The sequence below is a fragment of the Thamnophis sirtalis genome, unplaced genomic scaffold (genome assembly GCF_051295495.1).
Source record: "Thamnophis sirtalis isolate CommonGarterSnake01/CBP01778 unplaced genomic scaffold, rThaSir2_p1.2 scaffold_6, whole genome shotgun sequence".
Lineage (NCBI taxonomy): Eukaryota > Metazoa > Chordata > Lepidosauria > Squamata > Natricidae > Thamnophis > Thamnophis sirtalis.
Window position 1 is genome coordinate 57366468 of NW_028261386.1, and position 13548 is coordinate 57380015.

Below are 13548 nucleotides of genomic sequence, written 5' to 3' on the forward strand. Positions count from 1 at the left end.
ACTAGAATTACATGAAAATTTGTTAATACACAAAATTGTTAGGGAAAAAGGTAGGTAAAATGATGGTTTTAATATTTGCCCCAGATTATGGTCTTATTAATAGATAAAGAAATTCTGATTAAGCAGGCTACATCTAAAACAGTGTCCTGTATTATAGAAGTTAAAGAAACTTCCGATCACATTGTAAGTAGATAAATACTGATTTATAAAGTTATAAAAGGTGGAGAAATTTTCTCTCAATGCTGTAATTTTTATGGAACCAGCATAATATAATGTATTGCATATTAAAAAGTTTTATTTTTCTATCTTGGTAGCAAAAAATTACTGAGTGAACTATCAATAACATTATTCTTCTAATTCCAACCAAGAACCTAAACATTAAATATGTATAAGAGCTTGTTTGCAAGAAACCTTTCCTTTCTTCTGGTTTCATTTTAAAAAAATAGAGATTTTATAATTAGACAAAACATAAAAATACACAATAACCATACGTACATTTTTATGACATAACTGCTTCAAGAGAAAATGCCTCTATTGTTATCCAAGGCCTTGGTATATTTCTATCTGGAAAGTATCATATATAAAATGTTTCTAGTTTTTGAGTTTTTCTAGTTTTTGAAAACTTATCCAAAACCCGAGTGGGAGGAGGAGATCAGTTATTGGTGGATAAATTTTGGCGATCGGCTGAGCAAGATAAGGTCAAGCCATGCTGAGCATATTACAGTAAATTTTAGCCCAATCCTTTCTTTTCACTCTCTTTTTGGTAGTGCCCCATGTGTAATTTGAAGGTAAAAAGCAGAGTATAAAATTTAAAAAATCTTCTTTATGTATAAAAATGGCTGTGTGTGTTTATGTCCCAGCATAAGTCTGGAACACCTTGAGCAATTTCAACCAAACTTGGTACACAGATGACTTACTCTCTGGAGAAAAAATACTGTGGGGATAAGAAACCCCTAACACCCCTCAGGGTGTGTGTTCTGTTAAGTTATAACCTGTTGTGCCTTAAAATGGCTTCTACTGTACTGCCATAAAATGGCTTCTATTGTACAGTGCAGTGGAGTTGCTATGGTAATGGCTTCACAGTACTCCACAAGGGGGCTCCCCCTGGTAAGGGAGAAAAAATCTAACATTAGAAATTATGTTTGGTCTGGACATTTCCCCCCTATAAATAAATACCTGTGCAACTTCGGGTTATCAGCTAGCAAGGTATGGAAATAGAAACACTGTGACACTACTTGTAATCTCAATATGGAAAAATAGTATTTTTATAAATTATGAATGCAGGCTCTTCTACTTATAGATGGTTGAAAAGAAGGAAATAGTAAGAATTGTTCTTATCAGAAAAAGTAGTAGAATACAAACAAGAGAATATGTAAATAAAGAGGACAAAAACAAAACAACACAAAAACCCAGTCCATTATTAGGGAAGGAACAAATCTTTATAGTTTTTCATTCCCAGGAAAATCTTGCAGTTGGTTTAATCTCGGACATGACAGCATTTGAGGCATATCACAAGATATTTTTTATTATAAAAGACATATAGCCTGAGAGTTTGACATTTCTGAACTCAATTGACTGTGCAAACATCAGTAAGTAACTAATGAACTTTCAAACATCACTGCCACAGTTCTTTAGCTATTTAAAACATTTTGATGACTAAAATTCATTTTTTTAAATAAAAGGAATTTTAGTCATCAAAAATAAAATAATCATGAATTTTATGTAGCAAGTATAGACTGCAGAAGAAAGATATTGATGATAATTAAAAAAACTAGAATTCAGAAGCAAAAAGTACTATGGTTTGATCTACTGGCAGCCCTAGAATAATAGGACATAGTCAAAAAAGCACAGAGGTACTCTTTGTTTTGCAATCACAATTGGGACCTGCAACTCAATTACTAAGTAATATGGTTGCTAAATGGAAAAAAAAATCACGACCATGAATGCCTTACAATTTTATTTCAGCTTTATTTTTCACCCTTCTCTCCCACCCTTTGGAATATTCATCCCAGCCCTGCGATAAATAGCAAGAAGAGAATTAAGTTTGTGTTAGTTTAGAATAGAATAGAATAAACTTTACACTTATCGGCATACATTAAAATGAAATTTTGTTACATACGGTTCTCAAAGGGATATACACTACATAATCAATTATTTGGATGAGGGAATAAATGGGGAACTCATCAAATTTGCAGATGACACCAAGCTGGCAGGAATAGCCAACACTCCAGAAGATAGGCTTAAGATACAGAAGGATCTTGACAAACTTGAACATTGGGCACTATCTAATAAAATGAAATTCAATGGTGAAAAGAGTAAGGTTCTACATTTAGGCAAGAAAAAAGAAATGCACAGGTACAGTATAGGTGGTACTTTGCTCAACAGTAGTAACTGTGAAAGGGATCTTGGAGTCCTAGTGGACAACCATTTAAATATGAGCCAGCAGTGTGCAGCAACTGCCAAAAAAGCCAACACAGTTCTAGGCTGCATAAACAGAGGGATAGAATCAAGATCACGTGAAGTGTTAATACCACTTTATAATGCCTTGGTAAGACCACACTTGGAATACAGCATTCAGTTTTGGTTGCCACGATGTAGAAAAGATGTGGAGACTCTAGAAAGAGTGCAGAGAAGAGCAACAAAGATGATTAGGGGACTAGAGACTAAAACATATGAAGAACGGTTGCAGGAACTGAGTATGTCTAGCTTAAGAGAAAGAAGGACTAGGGGAGACATGATAGCAGTGTTCTAATATCTCAGGGGTTGCCACAAAGAAGAGGGAGTCAAACTATTCTCCAAGGCACCTGAGGGTACGACAAGAAGCAATGGGTGGAAACTAGTTGAGAGAAGCAACTTAGAACTGAGGAGAATTTTTCTGACAGTTAGAACAATTAATCAGTGGAACAGCTTGCCCCCAGAAGTTGTGAATGCCCCAACACTGCAAGTCTTTAAGAAGATGTTGGATAGCCATTTGTCTGAAATGGTATAGGGTTTCCTGCCTAGGCAGGAAGTTGGACTAGAAGACCTCCAAGGTCCCTTCAAACTCTGCTATTGTATTGTATTGTATTGTATTGTATTGTATTGTATTGTATTGTATTGTATTGTATCAAGACAGAATAAATACAAAATTATGCATATACTCACATATATGGCACAGAGAAACAACACAGTCTAATTCTGATGTATACATGTACATGGCGAAAAAAATGAATCTAGCGAGTTTACCAGACGGATGGCATAGGGAACAAATTCTGTTGCAGAATCTGGTAGTCCTGCTAGAAATACTTCAAAACCTACTCGCAGAGGGGAACAACAGAAACAGACTGTAAAGTGGGTGTACGGGGCAGTGGTGGGTTTCTACCAGTTTTACTACAGATTCGCTCGTGCAAGTGTGTGACACTTCTGCATATGCAGAAGCCTCCTGCCACTGCCACTAATGGCAGCAGTGTGGAGTTCTAAGTACATAGGGCTGATAAACAGTATCCTGAATAACAGGAAGTGAGCTTCTTATAGTGGTCTTGGCTGACCTCTCTCTGTATGGACTTTCCACTCTCAGGCACTGCTGCCACCAAACCAAACAGTGATGCAGTTTGTTCCACTGTAAAAAGTGTCCAGGATGGAAGAAGAAAGATGTACTCTCCTCATCCGATGCAGGAAATGCAAATGCTGGTTTGCAGTAAGTATGACATGTGCAGAGACCAATTCAGATTGTTATCTGTACCCCCAGATACTTAATACTGTTGGCCACCTCTACAGTTGCATCCTTGATACTAAGTGGAGTATAACTATACCAGTTCTTTCTAAAATCCTTTGTTTTATCAACATTTAGAACCAGGTTACATTTATTGCACCAGTCCACCAGAGCCTTTACCTCTTCCCTATAAGCATCTTCATTATAATCCCGGATAAGACCCATCACTGCTGTGTCATCTGCATACTTTGCATGATTTGGCACTGCAGTTGTGGGTCATCAAGGTGAACAGTAGCGGACTCAAGACACAGTCCTGTGGAGAACCTGTACTCAAGAGATGGAATTGGAAACTTTTCTTCCAACTTGCACAAACTGGGGCCTTTATATAATCCAACAATAGTATTTATAATATATTACACTATTTACTGTTAGAATACAATAAAATACAAGAGGCACACAATGGGGAGTACTCATGAAAAGCAATGTGCTAGCACAAGCTGTTTTCCTAGCATGCTGGCAGCTGTAAGTCCCCAAGCCATTTAGGAAACACACAATTTAGAGATGAAAATGATTAAAGTCTTGTCAGTCATAGGCAGCAGCTGCAAGCTGGCTAATTAAGATTACAGAACTGAACTTGTTAACTTTGGTGCACCTTTAGGGGAACCCTTTCTTAAGTCTGTATTTTCTTTTGTTGAATGAAGTAACTTGATGCATCTGTAGGTATATCTGACCTCGTGTTGTCTTTGCATCTGTGTGTGCACTAAGTAGCACAAGGTGAGCACATACTCTGGGACATGTAACAGACAAGGGAGCTAAAGGTTCTAGAATGGAGCAGCCAACTGGCAGTCAAACAGTGTTTCCCATAGGGATATACTTGAAAAATGTTTTCTGAACAATTTTCTTCATAACTCCAGAAAGTATTTAGTTTATTTTGTTGTTGCTGTTGTTGGCTTATGTATTTATCAGCATCTTCTATATCAAAATTTTGATTAATTCCATTTTGTTTTTGGAGAACTATCCAGCTGGTGAAAAATAGAGAGTTCTGATACGCCTTCTTTTTCTAGCATTGTGTGTGTATGTGTGTGTTTGTCTGTCTGTCTGTGTTATAAGTGCCAGGAATTACAAATATACTATGACAAATTTATAGAAGTTATGATTTAGTCATCTGCTATGGCTAAGTAGCAACTGAAATTTTTGCATGAGAGATTATATTAGTATTCCCGATATTCCTAGTTTTCACTATTTCCTGTTATCTTACACTTCCATATTCATTATCAACATATCCAGTTCTTTTCCTATGAAGAATTAGAAGCCAGAATTTTAAATAAATTAGATTATAATTAATATTTTGAACTACTACTGCAATGAGAAAGGCTATACCAGTAAAGTAATTTTACAAGGAAAAGTTTGCATAGATTTTTTTTAAAGCTAGTTCCTAGCAAAGTATTTTGTACTTTGTATAGTTGTATTTTTGTAATATTTTATTTATATTGTTTTAGCTTTTAATATTGTAAACCGCCAAGAGTTAACCTGTGGTAAGATGGCCAGACAAAAAATAATAATAAATAAAATAAAATAAATACTCATAAAGAAAGTGATGTTTGTTACTGATTATGACTATGCAACATAATGCTATTGACTTAAAATACCTCAGTAGAAGAGCTTAATAACTCCTGAACAATGATATACTAACCATGATAGGCCCTAGAAATTGGGTTTACAAAATAAGACTATGCTAAATAAATAAAAAATGGAGTAAAGACACTTAATCTAGTACAACTGGAAAGCAAAGGATGTGACCTTTAAAGCTTCAGTATTTGTTGTAGCATGTTTACTGAGATATTATGATGAAACCAGCAATGTGGCTGAATTTCAATTTCATGCTCGGAGATGCTAATATTAGCCTACTCCTGGGCAAAATTTAATTATATGCCAGTGCTATCTATCTGTCTAGCCATCATCATAAATGCTAGTATGCCACTTTAGTCTCCTGATTCTGAGGCTTACAGTACAACATGCATCATATAACATTAATTAGCAAATTATCAAAATTAACAAACAGATCAAAATCTAAATGTAATGGACATAACGTTATGGCAATTGGTATAAAAACACATAGTTTGGATTTATAGCCCACATAATTTCCCATAAAATTAACTTAAGTGCTAGAGTTTCACATACAATGCCCACATAAGGCACTTTCTCCTCTGAATTTCCCTAGTACCAACAATCATGTCCAATTACCTAACCCTTACACATTTTTTCATTTAGGGTAATGGGTAGTTTGCTAAAAATGAAACTACAAGCCTCCAGAAGCCCTAGAAAGGAATAAATTGTATTTAGAAGATAATCCTAAACAGCAAAAGCAAAGGAAAAAGGGAGATCCCATCTATACCTACCAATCTTCAAAATGGGAAGATGGTCAACAATTCCTTTTCCTTGATACACTCATACTATTTCACTATAACATCCCAAAATAATTCATGTTTGCTAGCAAAAAGGTAAAGCTGTTGAGAATTTTCCTCTATATACAAACCTTTTAGCAGACATTCAGTTACACTGAACCTTGGGAGCGAGACTAATTGTAAATCACAGAGCTGTGACATCTAGCTTATTTTGATACTTTGATTCCCCCCCCCTCTTTCTCTCATTAGTCCACCTGCAATTAACATTTTGGAAAGCATAAACGTTTATTATATTGTGACAGTTTGTCTAGTCCTAGTGTCAACCCTCTGGATTTTGCAGCTTTTCTCTCTTTTTAATTTTTTTTTATTTACAGAACAATTTGATTCCATATTAATCATTCTGAACATTCAAAAATACAAGTATTGTTCATTCTATGTTATCTATGTAGTTTTGTCTGGGTAGTCATGTTTCTTCTAAATTATGTACTTTTTAAAATACTGTAAGCCTCCCAGACTCTTTTTGGAATTGGGCAGCCATTAAATCCCCTAACTTCCCAAAATATGCTCCATTTCTAAACTCAAAATTACATACAATCCTGACTTTAAAACAACCTGTCCAGTCTTGCTGAATCTGTATGTATAATGCTTCCATAATCATTAGCTAAAGTCCTCGTTGATACCTGCGCATTATCCAATTAACTCCGCCTGTCAGTGAGAGGTGACTGCACACATTCTCATCTGTTAGGGTGAACTGAAATAACCTTTTAAGCAGTTGTTAGAGAAAGGAAGGAGGGGTGAATAGAAAGGCAATTGGGAAAAAATGTAGATCCAGATTTGTGCACATAGCATATTCTATCTATAAAGAAGATACAAGTACTGTGATCTAATCCAATGTATAAGCCACCTTTCCATCTTTTGGATAAAATGTAGTTCTTCTTCCTCTCCCCCCACACCCTGCCCCCATTATATGAACATAAGAAAGAGAAGCACAACTAATATTGGAAACAGCCAACAAGATGGGACAGTAAAATTTCATCAACATCCATCATGCTACTTTGATCCATTATCATGTCCTAGCATCAAATAGTCTTTGCTTTGTCAGTGTAAGTCCCAAACACTTTATCCTGTTTATAATTGCTGATGAGCAGTAATACAGTTTCTATGCCTCAGCTCCTGTACGTTCCACTTCAGTGCCTACCTATTAGGTAATAACTTTTATTTACAGCTTTGCTTCATGTGCCATTCCATTAGTACAAATGAGAACTGAGCAGAGGAAGAAAAAAATGTGTCATTAATGGGTACTGTCACTGACAGGACTGATGATGTACATTACATTATTGTACTAATACTCCATGTCTAATAGTGAAGGCACAGGGATAGCTGAATTTGTAACATAGTGTCCTCCATCAGTCAAATACTAAAAAGTTACTTAAACAGCACCTTAAATGTCAACTGAATAAGACTTACTTGGTTGTTGTTTTTCTTTTCTTTTGAAGTTAACTTGCGTTTTTTTTAAATAAAAGCAAGTGTTTTACTATTGTAGAGCAATAGGCTATCTAAATAATAATGTTAACAGAACTTTTTCCCTTGCTGGTTTTGTATAAAAAAAATAACAAGAAGTTTAAGCATACAATTAATTTCAATAAACTAACCAATAAATTTGATATTTCCCTTATATTTATTTTCCACAACTCCAAAGCACATCACCACCAGAAGTGTTAAAGGTTCTATCATTGCTTCTGCCCTCAATCTAGATAAATAACAAGGTAATCCTCAACTTACAACAGTTGATTTAATGATCATTCACAATTACAAAGGCACTGAAAAAAGTGACATGACCATTTTTCATACTTATGACTGCTGCAGTGGTCCATGGTCATATGATTTACATTGGCATATGATCACTGGTTTGTGTTTAAGATGATTGCAGTGTCCTGGGGTCAGGAGATCAACTTTTATGATAAGCAGAATTAATGGCGAAGCCAGATTCACTTAACAACAGCCTTACTAATTTAACAACTGTAGTGATTCACTTAACAACTGGGGCAAGAAAAGTTGTCAAATTGGCCAAAATTCACTTAACAAATTTCTCACTTAGCAACATAAATTCTGGGTTCAATTGTGGTCGTAAGGTGAAGACTACCTGTACTTAACAACGGATAATTATTATGGAATTATAACTTCTGTGCTTTCTGTAGGTAGTCCTTGTTTAACAATCATAACTGGATTAGTTGGAAACTGGAATTTCCATTGTTAAGTAAAATGGTCATTAGGTGAAACATCACATGACCACATTGCTTAGTGACAGCGGGTCTGGTAGTTCTGGTTGTGGTCGTTAAGTGAAGGCTATCCTGTAGGTAAGGACTTCACGCTTCTCCTGCCCTGTGCAAACACTGCTTTGTCCCATGTCTCCTTCCCAGCTGGGCCCGTCAAGCTCCTTTCAGAAAATGAGGCTCTACCATCCTGCTACCCTTGACTCTGTTCTTTGTTGAAGGTTGAGGATAATTTGAAATATATATATAAATAAATAAACATATATATATAAACATATATATATAAACATAGCTTGAAATAGATCTATACTAGTCTCCCTTTATTTATTTATCAGCATAAATATAACAAATGTAACAAAAAAGGCAACAGTAAAAAAATATTGGGTTTCTGTCTGGATGGTCTCTTGTGACGAGCCTAATGACAGAGAGTGGAAGTGTGACCTTCCTCCCATACTTGGGCATACCAGGGGTTGTGACTTTAAGTATATATATATACTTACATACACATACACATACATACATACACACACACACACACACACACACACACACACACACACACTGCTGGCAATGTAATTCTGTGTGATTACTAACTGATTTTTTTAAAGAAGATATCTATCACAACAGTTGTACTCATGTATCCCTTGGATTTTTATAAAACTATGCTGGGATGATCTTGGTTAATACTTGAATAGGAAATTGCAAGGCTTTACGAATGAAAAATCGAAAAAACATCCCCAAAAAATGTAAACCACTTTTGTATTGTGAAGAAAACAACATGAATATGTCTAGGTAGGTAAGATCACAAGGGGTTGAATACAGCTCAAACTTCACTTTTACCTTCAATTTACAGGCTTGCCAAATCAGGTCATGTGGTATGAAGGAATTAATCCTTCACTCTATATTATTTATTTTACCACATTGGAGGACACTACAAATTATTGCTTTCCACCTCACCTTGCAAAGAATGGTTTGTCTGGTGAATACAGAAGCCAATGATGCATATCCTAATGAGCAATATGTGAAGTAACTTCTGGAACATTTTATCCAGCAAGCAGTTTACATCACTGGGAAGATGAATATCAGACAAATAAGCAAAAGGCACTTGTTTCCTTTTGATTGTGGAAGCTGCAATGCAACTTACAGTATTAATGCTCTAATAAAGCCCATATTTTATATTTTTTCCTCCAGAGCGAAGAATGAGGGCTGGTTAAATTGACTGGTGCTTCTGTAGGAATACGTGCAGGATTAGTGTCTGCTGATTCTGCCCTCCCCTACCACTTTCACGTTCAATGGTAAATTATTAAACACGTAACATGAGATATGATGGCTTTCAATATGAGAAATATGGGTTTTATGAATGAGATCTTTCTCTAGGCCAGTGGAACAGCCTAGGGACCTGGACATTTTTCTTTCATAATATATATTCTTTTAAAAATAAAATTTACCTGAATCACAAGATCTTTTGGTTGCTGTGGTTAAGGAAACATGAGCTGTATCTGTGCATGGCCCACCTAGAAATAGAAATCCATAAATCAATTCCAGTACTATTAGCATTTCAATAGTAGTTATCCAGAAAAAGACTATTTCTTGGATAATTAATATTGGTTACATGAATCACAACATAAATATTGTGGGAATGGATAAAGGCAAGGGATAGGGCTATTTCTGTTTCTCCACTAGCCATTACTTTCTGTTTCATCTTTATTTTGGCTAAGATCTACCTATGATAACCCCAACTTCATGACTCCCATATGGTTTTGAACAGCTCCTCTCCTTTTTATTTGGTAAATAAAATTCATAGTTAACCAAAACCTAAATTACCAGGGGTTAATCTACCAGTGTAAGGAAACCTTTTAGATAGTAGACATCATTCATGCATTTTCATGTAACACTGTGGATGCCAATAAAGCAAATGAAAATCCAAACAATGACATTTTAAAACACCAATGATTAAATACTTTTCAAATCTTATTAGGCTTCTTATAAACAGAAATTTTAGCCATTTAACCTAAAAAAGGGATTGTCGTCAATACTACCATTTTGTTTTATTAATATTGCTTTGGAGATCAATGGATGTCATACACAGGCTTTGCTGATGTTGCAGCAGATACTTTTAAGATCTGATAAGGCTGACATGCTCCAAGCCCCACTGCTTCAGCAGTCTCATCTGGTGGGACCCGAGGCATTCCTTTTCTATCATTGCTTGATTATGTGTGAGTAGCAAGAGAAAAACAGCAAAAATCAGGTGAGTGTAGCAGAGTCTGTGGAATGCAGGGCTATAGAGGCAACTGGAGCTATGGGCAAAGGTACTGTATTTTCCGATGTATAAGGCGACTGGGTGTATAAGACGACCCCCTACTTTTCCTGTTAAAATATAGGCTTTGGGCTATACTCACCGTATAAGACTACCCCTCTTCCAAGGCACACCAAATAGCCAATCAGCCTTCATTTTGTTTCCATAGCCTTTCTCCCAGCTTGGAACTAAACCAGGTGGTTTTTCCTTCCAACACTCCCCTTCCCCAAACTGGACCCCAGATGAGTTATTGTTATTATTATTTTTAGTGTGTAAAAAGGGTTGGGGAATAATTGCAGATAATGTTTTACCCTTTTTGATTGTTGGTTTTTAAATAGATAGATAGATAAATAGATAGATAGATAGATAGATAGATAGATAGATAGATAATAGATAGATAGATAGATAGATAGATATAGACGTAGAAAGAGAGAGAAATAGATGAACAGAGATAGGGAGGGAAGGAAAGGGAAGGAAGACAGACAGGTAGATATCTGTAGAAAGGGAGGGAGCTGGAGGGGCTGAAGAGAGAGGGGTCTGCCATCCGACATCCTTGTTGTCATGAGTACTCTAATTTCTCTTCTTGAATTGGTGAACGTTGAACAAGACGCAGCAAATAACAGCCGTCTCCCATCTGTGCACTTGAAACAGACGAAGCAGGCTCTGTCTTAGTGAGCTGGAAAATACCCTTTAGTGTTGACCGTTAGCTTTGGGCAAGGAGCAGAAACTTCCCAGTCAAGAATAGTCTACCTGGGGAAGGGAGATTAGCGCTCTAGGCTCAGGAAAAGAGACTCTGTACATGTTTCTGCAGGTGTTATAGTTCTGGTGTTTGTGATGCATTGGGGGTGGGGTGGGAGAAATAGAGCTTTGGAAAGGAAACAGTGAACGAGCTGAGTGTGGAAATAGCTTGGAAAATATGCCTAGGTGAGGAGCGCCAAGGTTATCGATTGAAAGGCAGGTGTTTGCGCTGGTGGCGGCACGGCTTTTTGCTTGGCGGTGTTGCTTTTGCTTTGGTTTTGGGGTATGGCGTTTCTTATATCCAGCGTATAAGACGACCCCCGATTTTTGAAATAATTATTTTGGGTTAAAAAGTCATCTTATACACCGGAAAATACAGTAATGGTATGGCTGACTGAAATGTAGGATTTGAAAAAGCATTTCTGAGTGCCAGGTGAGGGAAGCTGCAGTCTCCTGCACTAGTGCTGCTGGGCTGGCTGTGGTTTCGCAAAGCACTGCAGCATCCCTCAACTCATGCACAGTCTGCACCAGGTCTCCCAGGGCCTTCCCAAGTCCCTTTATGGCAGCCCCCACTCCTTACCTGGGATTCCCTCACCTTAATAACTCACAATTCTGGGATAAGAAAAAGCTGGAAGTGTCAAAATTGCAGTCACTAAGCGATGCAGACATGTGATGCCTTGCTTTACAACCGCATCTTTTAGCAATGGAAATTTTGGACTCAATTGTGTTCTTAAGTTCCACAGTGTATAAGGCTTAATCAACACATATCACAACATGATTAAGCCTCTGATAGGAGTTACCCACATGTTAAAAAATATCCTCAAGAAGCTGGAAATAATTCAAAATTATAGGCAATTTTATACTGAACAAATAAGCTGGGAGTTATAAATTCCATTTTGATATAAACACAAATATATAATCTATTTTTATGACTCTCACTGTGATGAAACTATGGTTCAGGATCAGGCTGAGAATATAGTTGAAAATACAATGTATAAACCAATCATCTGTATGCTGATATAGTTGCAGAACTCACATTGTGGATGTTGTTGGGAGAATGGCATTTCTGAATGCCTGCTGTAAAACTTAATTTTATAGTAAGAAGTAAATCACCTAGGCATCACTGAAAAATTGAGACTTTGGTAGGCTGAAAAGCACTAACCTATCAACCTACTGTTGCCAACATAACTAAAGTTTTTTGTAAAAGATTTATTGTACTCTCATATTCTGCCTTAATTAAGATGACATTTGCATAACACAATTAATTTTCAACTATAGGCACAATGGATTAATTAGGAACACCATCCTTTATTAACTACTTTGTCAATTTCATCTTATCATAATCATGAAGATTTTACCTCTGCAGGATTAGCCATGCAAACATCCAAATTCTATATTCTAAAAAAAGAACTGGGTACTTCGATGAAAAATAAAACATATAATAAATACAAGTGTTGCTATAATAGCAACCCTTGTACCTCAAACATGCAATTAATCATTTTTATGCCCTTTACTAACATATGTAAAAACTATTTATGAAAAGCTTTAGATTGTGATGATTCAGAGCAGAATCCCTAGCATTATTTCTGTACCAACATCAACACAAGTTCAGAAAATTCTGATGTGGGATTCTGTACCAGAAAAATCTGTATTCAAGAAAAAGGTCAAATTTGAAGCAAGAAGTGATAGGTGACAAACAAAAAGATTTCTTACTGTGATTAAGAGTCTCTAGATATTCTACACAAATATAATTCTTAGAATGAAAAAGAATAGAATAGAATAGAATTCTTTATTGGCCAAGTGTGATTGGACACACAAGGAATTTGTCTTTGGTGCACATTAGTAATTTAATCAGTTAGTAATAAAAATCACTGCTTATAAACAAGTTCAAGCAGCTTTTTAATAAATATATGGATTAGAACATGAACAATAGCACTCTGAAACTGTATATTGACTATTTCATTTATAAAATGTAAGGTTTCTCCTCATGGTCATGTTAATGCGCATTTATCCTTTTAACGAGCTGGTAGAAAATTATGCAGATATAAATCATACTGCCTCCAAAGGAAATAATTCTTTTTGAATTAAATTTACATCCTGCCTCTCACTCAGGAACTTGAAGCGGTGCGTTAAAGAAGTTTACTG

The 13548-nt window shown here is 36.1% G+C and overlaps 1 protein-coding gene across 1 annotated transcript in view; it reads right to left on the reverse strand.

Moving 5' to 3' along the window:
* ZFAND3 (zinc finger AN1-type containing 3) overlaps window positions 1–13548 on the reverse strand; it is a 108585-nt gene that overhangs the window by 23425 nt on the left and 71612 nt on the right. Inside the window, exon 5 of the mRNA XM_014055804.2 lies at window positions 9818–9883. Within this exon, the coding sequence (XP_013911279.2) occupies window positions 9818–9883 (66 nt within the window). The remainder of the gene's footprint in view (window positions 1–9817; window positions 9884–13548) is intronic.